At 41.0% G+C, this 14,520-nt stretch overlaps 1 protein-coding gene across 5 annotated transcripts in view; it reads right to left on the bottom strand.

Annotated features, from left to right (window-relative positions):
• The window catches only part of PHF14 (PHD finger protein 14), an 809,709-nt gene that overhangs the window by 588,230 nt on the left and 206,959 nt on the right, over positions 1 to 14,520 (bottom strand). For all 5 annotated transcript variants that reach the window (XR_008402519.1, XM_053714097.1, XM_053714098.1 and 2 more), the window contains one exon: positions 902 to 1,039. Coding sequence is in view for 4 of the 5 variants with exons in the window: in XM_053714097.1 (XP_053570072.1) it covers positions 902 to 1,039 (138 nt within the window). In the remaining variant the exon portion in view is untranslated. The remainder of the gene's footprint in view (positions 1 to 901; positions 1,040 to 14,520) is intronic.

Here is a 14,520-nt window from a genome sequence, read left to right as displayed (position 1 = left end):
TGTCTTGTAATTACAAGGTGTTAACTGTCCCTTTAAGACTGAGGGGAATCAGGAAGTGTGAGGGTTTCAAGCTCTTGGTATGGTGGGTAATTTTTGCCTATCTCCTGGTGGAGAGGAGTTTAATGCCATATGTCAAGGCTTGTGGACTCTTACCACCTTATGAAAGAAATGTGAATTGCCTACATAATCCCTGCAGAGCTTTATTTTTTTTAGCTGTAGCTGTTCTGTAGTGCTTGGTGCAACTTTGTACGGTTATTTTTTATTGTCATGTTAACATAAAATGAATCTAAAATACTGGGGAACTGTGCTCATGCCCCAGTGGGTATCAGTTCTAAGTATTACTAGTTATGTAAATGTGGCATCGCAGAAGATAAATAGTAAGTATAAATCACTGCACACGCCATACATTAAATCTAATACTGGATTTAAATATATTTGTGTCTAAGTTTTAATGTATGCAACTTTGTAACTCTGGGTATCTTTTGTCAGGGCCAGTGTCAGTTCTATGGGGGTACTATGCACCTCCACACACATGAAGTACCCCCATTGAGCAGCATATATTATGTGTGCTGTGTCGTCACATAATACATTCTAGAACCGCCACTGGTCAGGGCACATTTCACTAATATAGTCTATGTATAAGTTGCAAAAGTAGTGAAAAAAGGACATGAATTTTCAAGTGAGAATTGGCTTTAAAAAGAAAAAAGTATAGGCTGGTAAACTGGCTGCATCTTAAGAGGCCTTTAATCTCCACTAAATAAATATTCCAAACCTGCAATACATTTTTCGCTATAAACGTATGCTTAATTTATATCAGGACAGACATATTTTGTATTTATTACTTTTTTCCCCCCATCAATTTCATATGCAATCTTCAAAAGAAGTGTGTCTATTAATTTACCTCTTCAGCTGCTGCCTCAGAAAGCAAGCCTTCCTTCTGGGCACAAGTCACATGAAAGTAAGCTCTGCACATCCCTGCATCACAGCTGATACAGACGCCGGTCCTGGCAAATCGAGGATCTTCACAAAAGCTACACTCCTACAAAAAAAGTAATGGAAAGAACCCTACAGTTATAAAATAGGCAATAAAAATGTGTGATAAGAATGTACATTATCTAAAAATGTGCTACATTTGCAAAGTTAGCTCTAGTCAAACTGTATTGTAAATTGTAGATTTAAAGCAACACTATTGCAAAACATATGCTATGTAAGCAAAAGGACATCTGCTGTACTTTTTTCTTTATTTTAGAAATGAAATCCAAAACTTTGATGATTCAGTTTTACTGTGTGTAAAAATATTTTACATTAAATCCTATTAATAACATCTCAGTATTTAGTAACAGGCATATCCATGATATTTTCTCCATTATACTAGATTTTTAAATTAACTGTATGGCATCAGAAATAGTAATCTTAACATCATGTAGTCTCCACTATGTAATTTAATAATCATTGGTTTAAGAATAATCAAATTTGTTATCAAGTAGACACAAAATGTGCCTTGGGGCTTCTGAATCATGCTTAATAAGCCTTAAAAGAGACATAAAGCACACAACAGAACCTCCCATAACCTCTTTATTTATGTATCTTTGCAATATACTTAATTTTGTTATTCTACTTCAATTTTTTTTTCAGGAGAGAACTGGAAGTACATTCTTCAGACTTCATAAGCCTAATCTTAAAGATCTGCTGCTGATGGTTTAGAACCTAATTAAAAATATTGACCCAACTCTATAAAGCTCTCGCCAACCTCACGTCCAACTGTATATCCCTACTTATCTCTGAATACTCCCCAAGCCAATATTTTTAATTAACCTCCGACCTACATCAATATTCTCCCATCTGTAAGACTTCTTCAGTGCGGCCCCTACTCTCTAGAACTCTTTACCCTACTCCAACAGACTGCCTTGCACCCTTTGAAAACTCACCTATATTAGAGAGGCTTACTTTTCATTATATTTATTAATTTAGCCTCATTTTCATGCAATTTTAGATTTGAAAATTGTGTATTTTCCAGTTCTCAGAACAGATAACTGAAAAACAATGCTATTTATACTAAACAAATTATCATCGCTAGACTTGCCTTCTCAGGAAGAAAGCCTGAATTGGCTACTCCGAAAAAGCCCAGCGGCAATGAAAAACAAATGCAGCAAGATGTCTGTTTTAAAAATGTTTACGCTAGGCTGGTATGTTATTTTATAGCAAGAAAACAAATATTTTATAATTAGGTGTGTTGTGTCCTTTTCGATAACAAAAGGAATCTTTAACTGCTCCAACAACAATGTAACAACACAGGGTAAGCTACCACACACATTCTGCCTCCTCAGTCCTCAAATTGTAGATTGTAAAATCTTCAAAGCAGGGTCTAATATTATTATTTATTTATTTTTTATGTATCTGTAATGTATCTTTATTTACCTATTGTGCCATCATCAATAAAATATTTCTCTATCAATGAGGGTAAGAATTATCTCAATACTATAGAAAATACACAAATCAACAGTTTTTAGACCTCAAAACAATAAATTATCATTCAAAATCTATTTAGATTTGGTTCAGCAAGTGCTACCCAGGTGCTGAACCAAAAATGGGTGCTTACATTCCTGCTTATTCAAATAAAGATAGCAAGAGAATGAAGAAAAATGTATCATTTAAATTAGAAAGTTGCTTAAATATGCATGTTCTATCTGAATCATGAAAGAAAAAATGTGGGTTTCATATCCCTTTTACTTGTATTGAAAAGCCTCAAGTTTTGGGATGGAATTGAAGACAACAGTTTTGTTTATTAAAAATATAAATCCTAGCAGACTGCATTTTCAGAAAATATCTCGAGAATTATTTAAAAATGGCAAAAAAATAAAAATAAACTACTAGAATGGAAATTGAGCAATGTTTTCATTGCATACAGGCTAAGTTACAATATGTGAGTCAATTGATTATAAATGTAAAAACGAAATCTATGGTTTCTGACTACTGTGAGGTGATATTATGATGATCATATAACAGCTATACATTTCAGATCTCTCCATAGTCAGGGGAAATAAGACCTTCTGTGAATGAACCAGACCCTCCAAAATAGTAAATTGTATGTGAAGACATCAGTTTCATGATAGTATACAATTTTGTGGATACTTGTTTGGTATATACTTAATATAAAATCAATAGTATCCCAATTATTTTTCTTAATAATATAGAAATAAAAACAAAAAAAATACAGTTTAAAAGTCAAAATATGTTGTTCTATACCATGTATTATAAAAGGATCACAGCCAAATAAAACATGAATTATGCTTACCTGATAATTTTCTTTTCTTCAGATGGAAAGAGTCCACAGCTGCATTCATTACTTTTGGGAATTCAGAACCTGGCCACCAGGAAAAGGCAAAGACACCCCAGCCAAAGGCTTAAATACTCCTCTCCCACTTCCCTCATCCCCCAGTCATTCTGCCGAGGAACAAGGAACAGTAGAAGAAATATCAATCAGGGTGAAAAGGTGCCAGAAGAACAAAAATTACGGCCGCCCCACATAAAAACATGGGCGGGGAGCTGTGGACTTTTTCCATCTGAAGAAAAGAAAATGATCAGGTAAGCATAATTTATGTTTTTCGTCATAAATGGAATGAGTCCACAGCTGCATTCATTAATTTTGGAAAACCAATACCCAAGCTAAAGAGGACACTGAATGCAAAAACTGGAGGGTACAAAAGGCTGCCCATTCTGAGAGCACCAGGCCTAAAAACCCCTACCCAGCAAAAACCCTGCTTCATCCGAAGCCGAGAAAACTTTGAAAAAGGACACTGACCCACAGAAAGTCACAAGTCTTGTTAGAGACCGCAGAAAATAGACTCAACTGAGCCACACGCCTCTGGGAGACACCATCGCCCAGCAGTCGGTCCCCCACAACACACCCCTTACCAGAGAAAGGGATCAACTACCGTAAACTCCCAAAAGGAAGAGAACACAGAGAACCAGACAAGGATACCCGGAGACCCTAAATAGGGTACAAGTAGTTCCAAATAAAATAAGGAAAAACACCAGAACCAAGTCAGGCTCACAGAGACCAATAACCAGTCCTGAGAAACAAGGGGAGGCAACGCCCAGACCCAAAGAGTACAGAAACCACAAGATTAGGACCGGGATCCCAAAACAGAGAAAAAAACTTCTCTGATTACAGTGCAAACACACCCAAAGTAACAACTGAAGACGAAGTCCTCAAGTTGCAAGGGACTCAGAATATCAAGATATTCAGAGCCAAAATATGTGCCGCAAACCCAGATAGAAAACACTTGCATGAATCACACGCAATAGTCCTACAAGATTGACCTGTAAACCAAAATAATTTTCGAGCAACTAAATAGCAGCTGAAGTAGATTTGATAAAAGTACACTTCCCAGAAATGAGAATCAAACCTGAGTTGTCAAAAGACCTTAAGCTGTTGATCTAACCATTATACCAGACCGGAACGCCAACCCCACCATCAAACTGTGAAACATCCACTGAACAGTGGACACATCACAGGCTATCCACAAGCCACCAAATCGACTTGTGCAACTGGAACATGGAGAAGGACCAAAACCTCAAAGATGCTCACCGTACCTCAAGATCCGAGGACTAACCCCAGGTCCCAGAGTCTGCTCCCAACACCAGACCAGCCCAGCAACAGGCAGATCCGACAAGCAGGGGAACAAAAAGACCACAATCTCCGGCCCAGACAAAGGACAGAATGGGACGGACCTAGCCAGCCCAATAGAGATCGGGAGCCAACCCAGAAGGTCCCTTAATTAGGAACTCCCAAGAGAACCTCATAGAGTTGAACTGAGAAATGCAGTAGAATGCCATAAGACCCAGCACAATACTAATGACAGTCTCAACACAGAGACTTCAATCTCAACAGATGGAACAGAACAACCCACTATAGGTTAAAATACCTATTCCAATCACCTGCCCACAAGACAGGACAGCCAACTTTCCGAGAGAGGAAATTCCCCCTCCTAAAGGAGAACAAAACTAACACCCCAAGGGGGGAAAGCACAGAGAACAACAGTGCACAAGCCCCAAACAGGAAGCCGTAGCCTGATGAAAACAAAAGCTGAAAGAAAATCATCCAGACACCACGAAACACAGAAGAACTCCCAAGGAGGACAGCACCCATCACTCAAAGTACAGGACAGACCACAAGGAACGCATCCAAAAAAACATACAGATCCTGGCCAAGCTGCAAGCAGCTCAATTAACTAGACCATAAGTCATAGCCAAAGTTCCCTGGAAAAACTGGAACGCACTGAACCAGCCACAGAATCATAAGGTTCCAGACATCCGGAAAGATCCAAGATAAAAACTATAGGCCCGAGCCCAGAAATGTGTGAAACCAACCACACCCCAGGAAACACAAATATCCCGTCTGAAAACAGACCTCACAGGGGAATGACCGGACTAACCCGGAAAAATGGAAAACAAGAGTCACTCAAAAATTCCCAACTTAAAGGAAGAGAATACCCCTTGCCGGAGCCCAGTACTCCAAAAGGAGCTAGAGCGCAACAGAGTCGCTACAAGACTCTAGATCCCAAAAGGCGTGCAGAACACCACCAAGACATCCAAGACCAAGGGAAACCATTGAGGACCAAGTCGTCCGAAAAGGGAGTAGAACAAAGTTTGAGCAAACCACGAGGCCACGCCAGTGTTCCCCTAAACATCTCCATAAACACCTCAGAACCCACCTGAGGAAAAATAATGCAAAGCATTTCAACCCCTGTAGAAAAACCCCTAAGCAAAGCTTGGAGAAGGAGATGACACAGCCTATCATCCCGATAGGGAAAACTAACTCCCCAAAAACAGGAAAAGGCCACAGGCCCACCCAGAAGGCAGCTAAACCGCGAAGGATAATGGCCAAAAAGCCCCAAAAGGCAAGACCACCAGGAACTGGCAGCAAGGAGGCCCTAAGTCATCCAAACCTTCACCCACATGGGAAGGAACACTCTAAGTCCCGACAGAAATCAGAAACGAATGAGTATGACGCAGCGGATCGAATCCCAGACGCTAAAAAAGGCTAATGAGGACTGAACCAATCCTCCACACCACACAAACCCTTAGGTTCTTCCAGAATGCTCAGCAGAACTTGTAAATTAAAAACAATAATAATAATAATAATATGAAGCATTCAAAGCCTTAACTGGATCAGACCAGCAGAACAGACGCCACAAGTCTGAATATAGTGACAGAAGGATCTGAAGCCAGGCAGGACTAGCCTGCAACCCAGGACCCAAGCCCTCATATATTCACACCAGAGGGAGAATAAACGGCAGATAAATATTCTAGAACAAACTTCCGCAGAAGTAAACAGTGCGATCAAAAGGTTGCGGAGTATCTATTCCAGAAAATAAAATTCCAGAAGAAAAAATAAAACAAACATGAGCTGTAATCAACAATCATCCTAACCAGAGTGATATAAAAAAAAAAGCCAACCCGTAGGTTATCGTCCAATAAGAACAGACGCCCCAACAGGGACCCTGTTCTTCCAAGCTCAGAACTGGAAAAAGATACTCAACAAATAAGCCAATAAGAGGAATACTTAATCCCCTTATATCTATTACTGAAAGCTATTCTAAGAAGACTGAGAATTTTCAGATCCATTAAGGATGGGATCCTCCAACAACGCCAAAAGCTGCCTCAATAGAACACGAAGGTGAGCCAGTCTATACCGAAAAGCACAGCATACCCCCGCTGGAGAAAAGTACGACTTTGGCCCCGAAGGTTGACCCCCTGAAGCCTCAGGGACAGTATTTCCCCCAGAGAGCTGAACAGGCCATCCCATGCATGAGGAGCCCCAGATAACGGAACACAAACAATATCTGAAGCAAATTTCTGGAAGTTGCAGATTTGCCAGCGCCAAAATAATGGACATGCGACATTGTGCCGAACCCCCGGATGGGAACAAGCCACCTTCCTGAGAAGGATAAACAAAATCTGGGTTACCTGCATGCGTAGTAAGAGATGGTGGAAGGGAACTCACCACTCGGAGGACAGAAACCCCAGAGGCGGATGGCTCAGTGGGCCCTTGATTCCCCGATCCCGAGGAATTGAGCACTCTAATAAGGCATTCAGAACATAACTGATAGGCTAGTATCATCTGGGGCAATACGCATTCTGCGCAAGGAGTAGAATTTGAGACAGAGACGTCCGTCTCCATGACACCAAACTCCTCCATAACTAGGATATTGATACAAAAAAGTGGACTAAAAAAATCTAAATGTCACCTGACACCCACAATGGCTGGGGCACTTACCACCTCCTATGAACCAGACACCAGAAATTCTCTGTCGCCACACGGTCAGGAATGCAGAAATGGAGCCCAAAAACGTGACCACGCCCGGTCACCAGGTGAACCGTATTGCCTCACTTTCCAAAGGTGGTTATGTTCCACAAGCCATGAGCCGAAATAACACTACACATAAGCAGGTTGAATCATATAACAAACATGATTAAAAAAAAACCTGTTCCATAACCCCACTCAGGAGATATTAACCTTGATTCCAAGATATAAAAGGAGCCTCACTGAGACCCTGTGTTATAAGTTAGTCCTGCAAGGTGGTAGCCCCTCGGAAAAACATCTGTAATACAGTACATTTCATGAAGAAAGTAAAATAAAAAGTTCTTACGGGAATCTACGCCGTGGAACAGGAACACGGCCCTTCAAGTGTGACAGATAGTAGCATCGCTTCTGCCATGGACTTGAGAGAAGAAAGCAGGCAGCGAAACTCGTCAACCCCGATTGCTTGTGGAGCTGTTAATATGAGTCGGAATGGTTTGGCTTTGGAATGGCTTTCACTGAAATGCTAACAGGACTACTTAAAACTCCAGTCCCATGCCAAAGAGTACTACCCTCCATAATAGACTGATCTAAAACTTCTGACACTTCTCTACAAACCTCCTGGAACGAAAGGCAAAGAATGACTGGGGGATGAGGGAAGTAGGAGGAGTATTTAAGCTATTGGCTGGGGTGTCTTTGCCTCCTCCTGGTGGCCAGGTTCTGAATTCCCAAAAGTAATGAACGCAGCTGTGGACTCTTTCCATTTATGAAGAAAAAGGAAATTTATGCTTACCTGATAAAATTGATTTCTTCTACAAGATACGACAAGTCCACGGATTTCATCCTTACTTGTAGGATATTATCCTCCTGCTAACAGGAAGTAGCAAAGAGCGCCACAGCAGAGCTGTATATATCTTCCCTTCCCCTCCCCCCCCAGTCATTCGACCGAAGGCTATAGGAAGAGAATGGAAAAGCTAAAAGGTTCAGAGGTGACTGAAGTTATAAATAATAACTATTTAATAAATAACTAATAAAAAAAAACATAATCTGTCTAAAATTGACAGGGAGGGCCGTGGACTCGTCGTATCGTAGAAGAAATCAATTTATCAGGTAAGCATAAATTTCCTTTTCTTCTACAAGATACGATGAGTCCACGGATTTCATCCTTACTTGTGGGATACAATACCAAAGCAACAGGTAGGGACAAGACAGAGACCTAAACGGAAGGCACCACTGCTTGAAAAACTTTCCTCCCAAAAACAGCCTCAGAAGAAGCAAAAGTACCAAATTTGTAAAATTTGGAAAAAGTATGAAGAGACGACCAAGTCGCAGCTTTACAAATCTGTGCAACAGATGCATCATTTTTAAAAGCCCATGTGGAAGCCACAGCCCTAATAGAATGAGCCGTAATTCTTTCAGGAGGCTGCTGTCCAGGCGGATGATACTTCTCAGCCAGAAAGAAAGAGAGGTAGCCGTAGCTTTCTGACCCCTACTCTTTCCAGAATAAACCATGAACAATGAAGATGATTGACGGAAATCTTTAGTTGCCTGTAAGTAAAACTTTAAGGCACGGACCACGTCCAAGTTATGTAACAGACGCTCCTTCTTGGAAGAAGGATTAGGACACAATGAAGGAACAATAATTTCCTGATTAATATTCTTATTTGAAACAACCTTAGGAAGAAATCCAGGTTTGGTACGTAAAACCACCTTATCAGAATGAAAAATTATATAAAAATTATATAAGGTGAATCACACTAATGCTGAAAGCTCTGAAACTCGTCGAGCAGAAGAAATAGCAACCAAAAACAAAACTTTCCAAGATAATAACTTTATATCTATGGAATGTAAAGGTTCAAACGGAACTCCTTGAAGAACTCGAAGAACTAAATTCAAACTCCAGGGAGGAGTAATTGGTCTAAATACAGGCTTAATTATGGTTAGAGCCTGACAAAAAGACTGAACATCTGGCACATCTGCCAAACGCTTGTGAAACAAAATTGACAACGCTGAAATTTGTCCCTTTAAGGAACTAGCTGATAAGCCTTTCTCCAATCCTTCTTGGAGAAAAGACAGAATCCTAGGAATCCTAACTTTACTCCATGAGTAGCCCTTGGATTCACACCAATAAAAATATTTACGCCATATCTTATGATAGATTTTTCTAGTGACAAGCTTTCTAGCCTGTATCAAAGTACTGATAACAGAATCAGAGAATCCTCCCTTCGATAAAATCAAGCGTTCAATCTCCACGCAGTCAGCTGCAGAGAAGTTAGATTTGGATGTTGGAAAGGACCTTGAATGAGATGGTCCGGTCTCAAAGGAAGTTTCCACGGCGGTAGCGAAGACATGTCCACTAGATCTGCATACCAAGTCCTGCGTGGCCACGCAGGCGCTATCAGGATAACTGAAGCTCTCTCCTGTTTGATTCAAGCAATCACACGTGGCAGGAGAGGAAACGGTGGAAACACATAAGCTAGGCTGAACGACCAAGGCACTGCCAAGGCATCTATCAGTTCTGCCTGGGGATCCCTTGACCTGGGTCCGTATCTTGGAAGCTTGGCATTCTGCCGAGATGCCATCAGATCCAATTCCGGTTTGCCCCATCGAAGAATCAATGAGGTAAATACCTCCGGGTGGAGTTCCCACTCCCCCGGATGAAATGTCTGTCTGCTCAGAAAGACCACTTCCCAGTTCTCTACTCCTGGGATGTGGATTGCTGACAGATGACAAAAGTGGGCCTCTGCCCAATGGATTATCTTGGATACCTCTCATCGCTAAGGAACTTCTTGTTCCCCCCTGATGATTGATATAGGCCACAGTCGTGATGTTGCTGCAATAAGCCCTGCATTTGTAACAACGATAATTTACACAGGATTTCAGTACCACCCTGATATATAGGTCTACTGCTTACCCCTTCCCAACCTGGGAACTATGTCAGCCAATTCTGATATACCATAGTCTCTTCAGAAATAAATGACATACCTCAATGCTGCTTGTAGCATGAAAACATTCCCCACACTGAAGATTCCTCTTGCACTCCTCAGCAACTCTGTGGGAACCAACATGGATCTTAGTGACATTTGCTAAGATCATCAACCTCAAGGCAGAAATCTTCCTCTATATCCTGCCTGAGAAAAATAGTACTCACCAGTACCATTTTAAAATAAACTTCTTGATTGAAGAAACTAAAAACTATCATTTTAACACCTTTCACTTTACCCTTCCTAATACTAGCATAGACAAAGAGAATGACTGGGGGTGGAGGGGAAGGGAGGAGCTATATACACAGCTCTGCTGTGGTGCTCTTTGCCACTTCCTGTTAGCAGGAAGATAATATCCCACAAGTAAGGATGAAATCCGTGGACTCGTCGTATCTTGTAGTGGAGAATGTTAAAAAGTTGTCAGTACTTTGTAGTGTATTTCAAGGAGGACATTAACATTCTGTATGTTACAAAAAAGTAACAACTGCAAAACTTGCACTGCATTATGTAGAAAAACATGTACCCTGCAATTAATAGAACTAACTTCTAACCTAGTTAGATAAATTTGTAATTTACAAGAAAGCCACCTGCTACCACTACATCTTCACAGATGAGGGTGCTGGAACCAAACATCTGTCCTCTCTGCTCAAGTCCTTTATCTGACAAAGGCATTAAGGAATAAAAACATATTGCAAAATAAATAAAAACAGATTGTTGTGTTCAATTATGACTACTAGCATACATCAATGACCTACTTTACAAAAAAATAAAAATAATTCAACTATGTAACCCAAAAAAATCAGTTTCACAAACACAATCTGTCAAATGTCATTTAAGAAAATAAAATCACTAACTTATAACTATATTTCAAATATCAATACAACATACAAACAAGGGAAACAATATAAAAAATATGCCATAGTTTATAATACAATTAATATATATCTGTGGCCTGGGGTCTTTGTAAATTCAACAATCCTGAATCTTTACAGGCTGTGTGTTTTAGTATGTGTAGTAGGCAGTTGTTCAACTTAGGTAATGCAATCTAGACAAAGAAAGTATTGTTCATGTATTTTTTGTTATTATTTTACTACATAAAATATTAATGTTACCATAAAAGGGACAGTACAATTTAAAAGTTCATGATTCATTGTTTTCTATTTTCTAAATTTTCATTCTCTTGATTACTTTTGTTGAAAAGTGTATCTAGATAGGCTCAGAAGCAGTAATGCACTACTGGGAGCTTGCTACTGATTAGGGCTACACATATATGCCTCTTATAGGGATCAAATGGGTAGAGGGCCCTGCCAAGAGCTGCGCTGTTATAGTCAGCTCTTAAGAAGGTGATCTACAAACAGCTGGACTCTTAGGCTTAATTGACTCACCCAATGTGTTCAGCTAGCTCCCAGTGGTCGATTGCTGCTTTCAACAAAGTAAACCAAAAGAATGAAGCCACTTTGAGCATTTAAGTAAATTAAAAAGCTGTTTAAAAACTGTATATTTTATTTCAATCAAGAAAAAAAATTGTTTTTCATGCTCCTTTAAAGTAACCAAATTTATAAAATGTGAGTCTCAGTCCTTTAGAGCTTAACAACTTCTAGAGGCCATGGTGCCTTTAACAGAGATGGTTTCCATTAAAGTGGCATTGCCACTTGCCTACTGTTTAACCTTGTTTCTTGTTATTGGGGCTGGCAAATCAGTTCTCATGCCGAAACATATTTAAATTATTTCCTTTATTTTGTTACATCCTGTCAGAGGTGCACTTGGGGTGAATAAGCAGAGGTAAGTGCAGGGGCTGTTTTTTATTATCAATTCACAAGTTAAATCACTTTACTGGCAGTTACAAAGTAAAATAATCTCTGTGTGTTCAAAGTAGATGTGCTGTTGGAGAAGGGGTATAGGGATAATGTATATGACGGAGACAGGAAGGTAAAGGTTTAAGAGTGTTTGTGTGTGTGAGTGAGAACCTACTGTATATGTATGTATATAAAAACATCATTTATGCATACCAGATAAATTCCTTTCCTACCTGGCAGGGAGAGTGCACAACATCATTCCTTACTGTTGGGAAAATACAACACCTGGCCACCAGGAGGAGGCAAAGACACCCCAGCCAAAGGCTTAAATATCCCTCCCACTTCCCCTATCCCCCAGTCATTCTGCCGAGGGAACAAGGAAAAGTAGGAGAAACATCAGGGTATAAAAGGTGCCAAAAGAAAAATATAAAAAGGGAGCTGCCCATCAAAAAAATAAATTACGGTTGTGGACTCTCCCTGACAGGAAGGATAGGAATTTATCTGGTAAGCATAAATTATGTTTTCCTTCTATAAGGCAGGGAGAGTCCACGACTTGATTCCTTACTGTTGGGAAACTATAGCCAAGCTCCAGAGGACACTGAATGAATAATGCGAGGTACAGAAAAAAGAGGCGGACCCTATTCTGAGGGCACTACAGCCTGCAAAACTTTTCTCCATAATGCTGCTTCATCCCACTGTCTCATATGCTAAGTGGATGACACTCCTTAACCAGAAAGATAAAGAAGTCGTAGTAGCCGTCTGCCCCTTACGCTTCCGCGTATAGATGACAAAGAAAGAGGAAGATTGTCTGAATGCCATAGTAGCCTGAAGACAGAACTTCAAGGCACGAAACACATCTAGATTATGAAGCAAATGTTCCTTTGCTGAAGAAGGATTAGGACACAAGATCCGACACCACCTTAGGGAGAAACCCTAATTTAGTACGTAAAACTGCCTTATCAGCATGGAAAACAAGATAAGGGGGGTCACATTGCAAAGCAGAAAGCTCAGGAAGCTCAGAGGCAATAGCCAACAAAAAAATAACCTTCCAAGATAATAATTTAATGTCAACAGAATACATAGGCTCCAACGGAGCCTGCTGCAAAACACTAAGCCCCAGATCTAAACACGGGTCTGATCCTAGCCAGAGCCTTAAAGAACTGCACATCCGGAAGTTCAGCCAATCTTTTGTGCAGTAACACAGACAAGGACGAAATCTGTCCCTTCAAGGAACTAGCAGATAAACCCTTCTCCAGTCTATCCTGGAGGAAAGCTAACATTCTGGCAACCTTAACCTTATGCCAGGAAAAGCCACGCTCTTCACACCAGTACAAATAAGTCCTCCACACTTTATGGTAGATACAACAAGTAACTGGCTTACGAGCTTGAACCAGAGTGTCGATAACACTCTCAGAAAACCCTCTCTTGGCTAAGACTAAGTGTTCAATCTCCACGCAGTCAGCCTCAGAGAATCTAGATTTTGATGAACGAAGGGACCCTGTATCAGCAGATCTCTGTGACAAGGTAACCTCCACTGAGGAGATGAGGACATCCCCACCAAATCAGCAAACCATGTCCTTCACGGCCACAATGGAGCAATCAGAATCACTGATGCTCGCTCCTGCTTGATGCGAGCCACCACACGAGAGAGAAGGGGTAATGGAGGAAAAAGATATATGAGTCTGAACCTCCATGGTACTGATAGGGCATCTATCAGTTCCGTCTGAGGATCCCTCAACCTCGACCCATACCTGGGTAGCTTGGTATTGAGGCGGGATGCCATGAGATCTCTCTGCAAACACCTCGGGGTAAAGAGACCATTCCCCTGGGTTAAAGGATTGCCTGTTGAGGAAGTCCGCCTCCTAGTTGTTCACACCCAGAATGTGGATCGTTGACAGATTACGTTTGTGAGTCTCCGCCCACTCTAGTATCTGAGATACTTCTCTTATCGCCAAGGAACTTCTCTTTCCCCCTGATGGTTGATGTAGGCAACCAAGGTTATATTGTGTGATTGGAATCTGATAAACTGGGACGAACCAAGAAGGGGCCAAGCCTTCAAAGCACTGAAGATTCCCCGGAGTTCCAAAATGTTGATCGGAAGGGAGGACGACACCTGACTCCACAGACCTTGTGCCTTTTTGGCACCCCAAAAGGCTCCCCAGCCAGAAAGGCTTGCGTCCGTAGTCACAATCTCCCAGGACGGTTTTAAAAAGCACGTTCCTTGGGACAGATGATCTGGACACAGCCACCATGAGAGCAAATCTCTCGACAGGCTGTCCAGCACGATCTGTTGAGATAAATCTGAATGGTCGTCGTTCCATTGTCTCAGCATGCATAGTTGTAAGGGTCTGAGATGGAATCTGGCAAAAGGAATGTCGTCCATGCAGGACACCATGAGTCCGATTTCCTCCATACACTGAGCCACTAAAGTTTT

Source organism: Bombina bombina, chromosome 5 (genome assembly GCF_027579735.1).
Source record: "Bombina bombina isolate aBomBom1 chromosome 5, aBomBom1.pri, whole genome shotgun sequence".
Lineage (NCBI taxonomy): Eukaryota > Metazoa > Chordata > Amphibia > Anura > Bombinatoridae > Bombina > Bombina bombina.
This window is presented reverse-complemented; position numbering and strand designations above follow the sequence as displayed.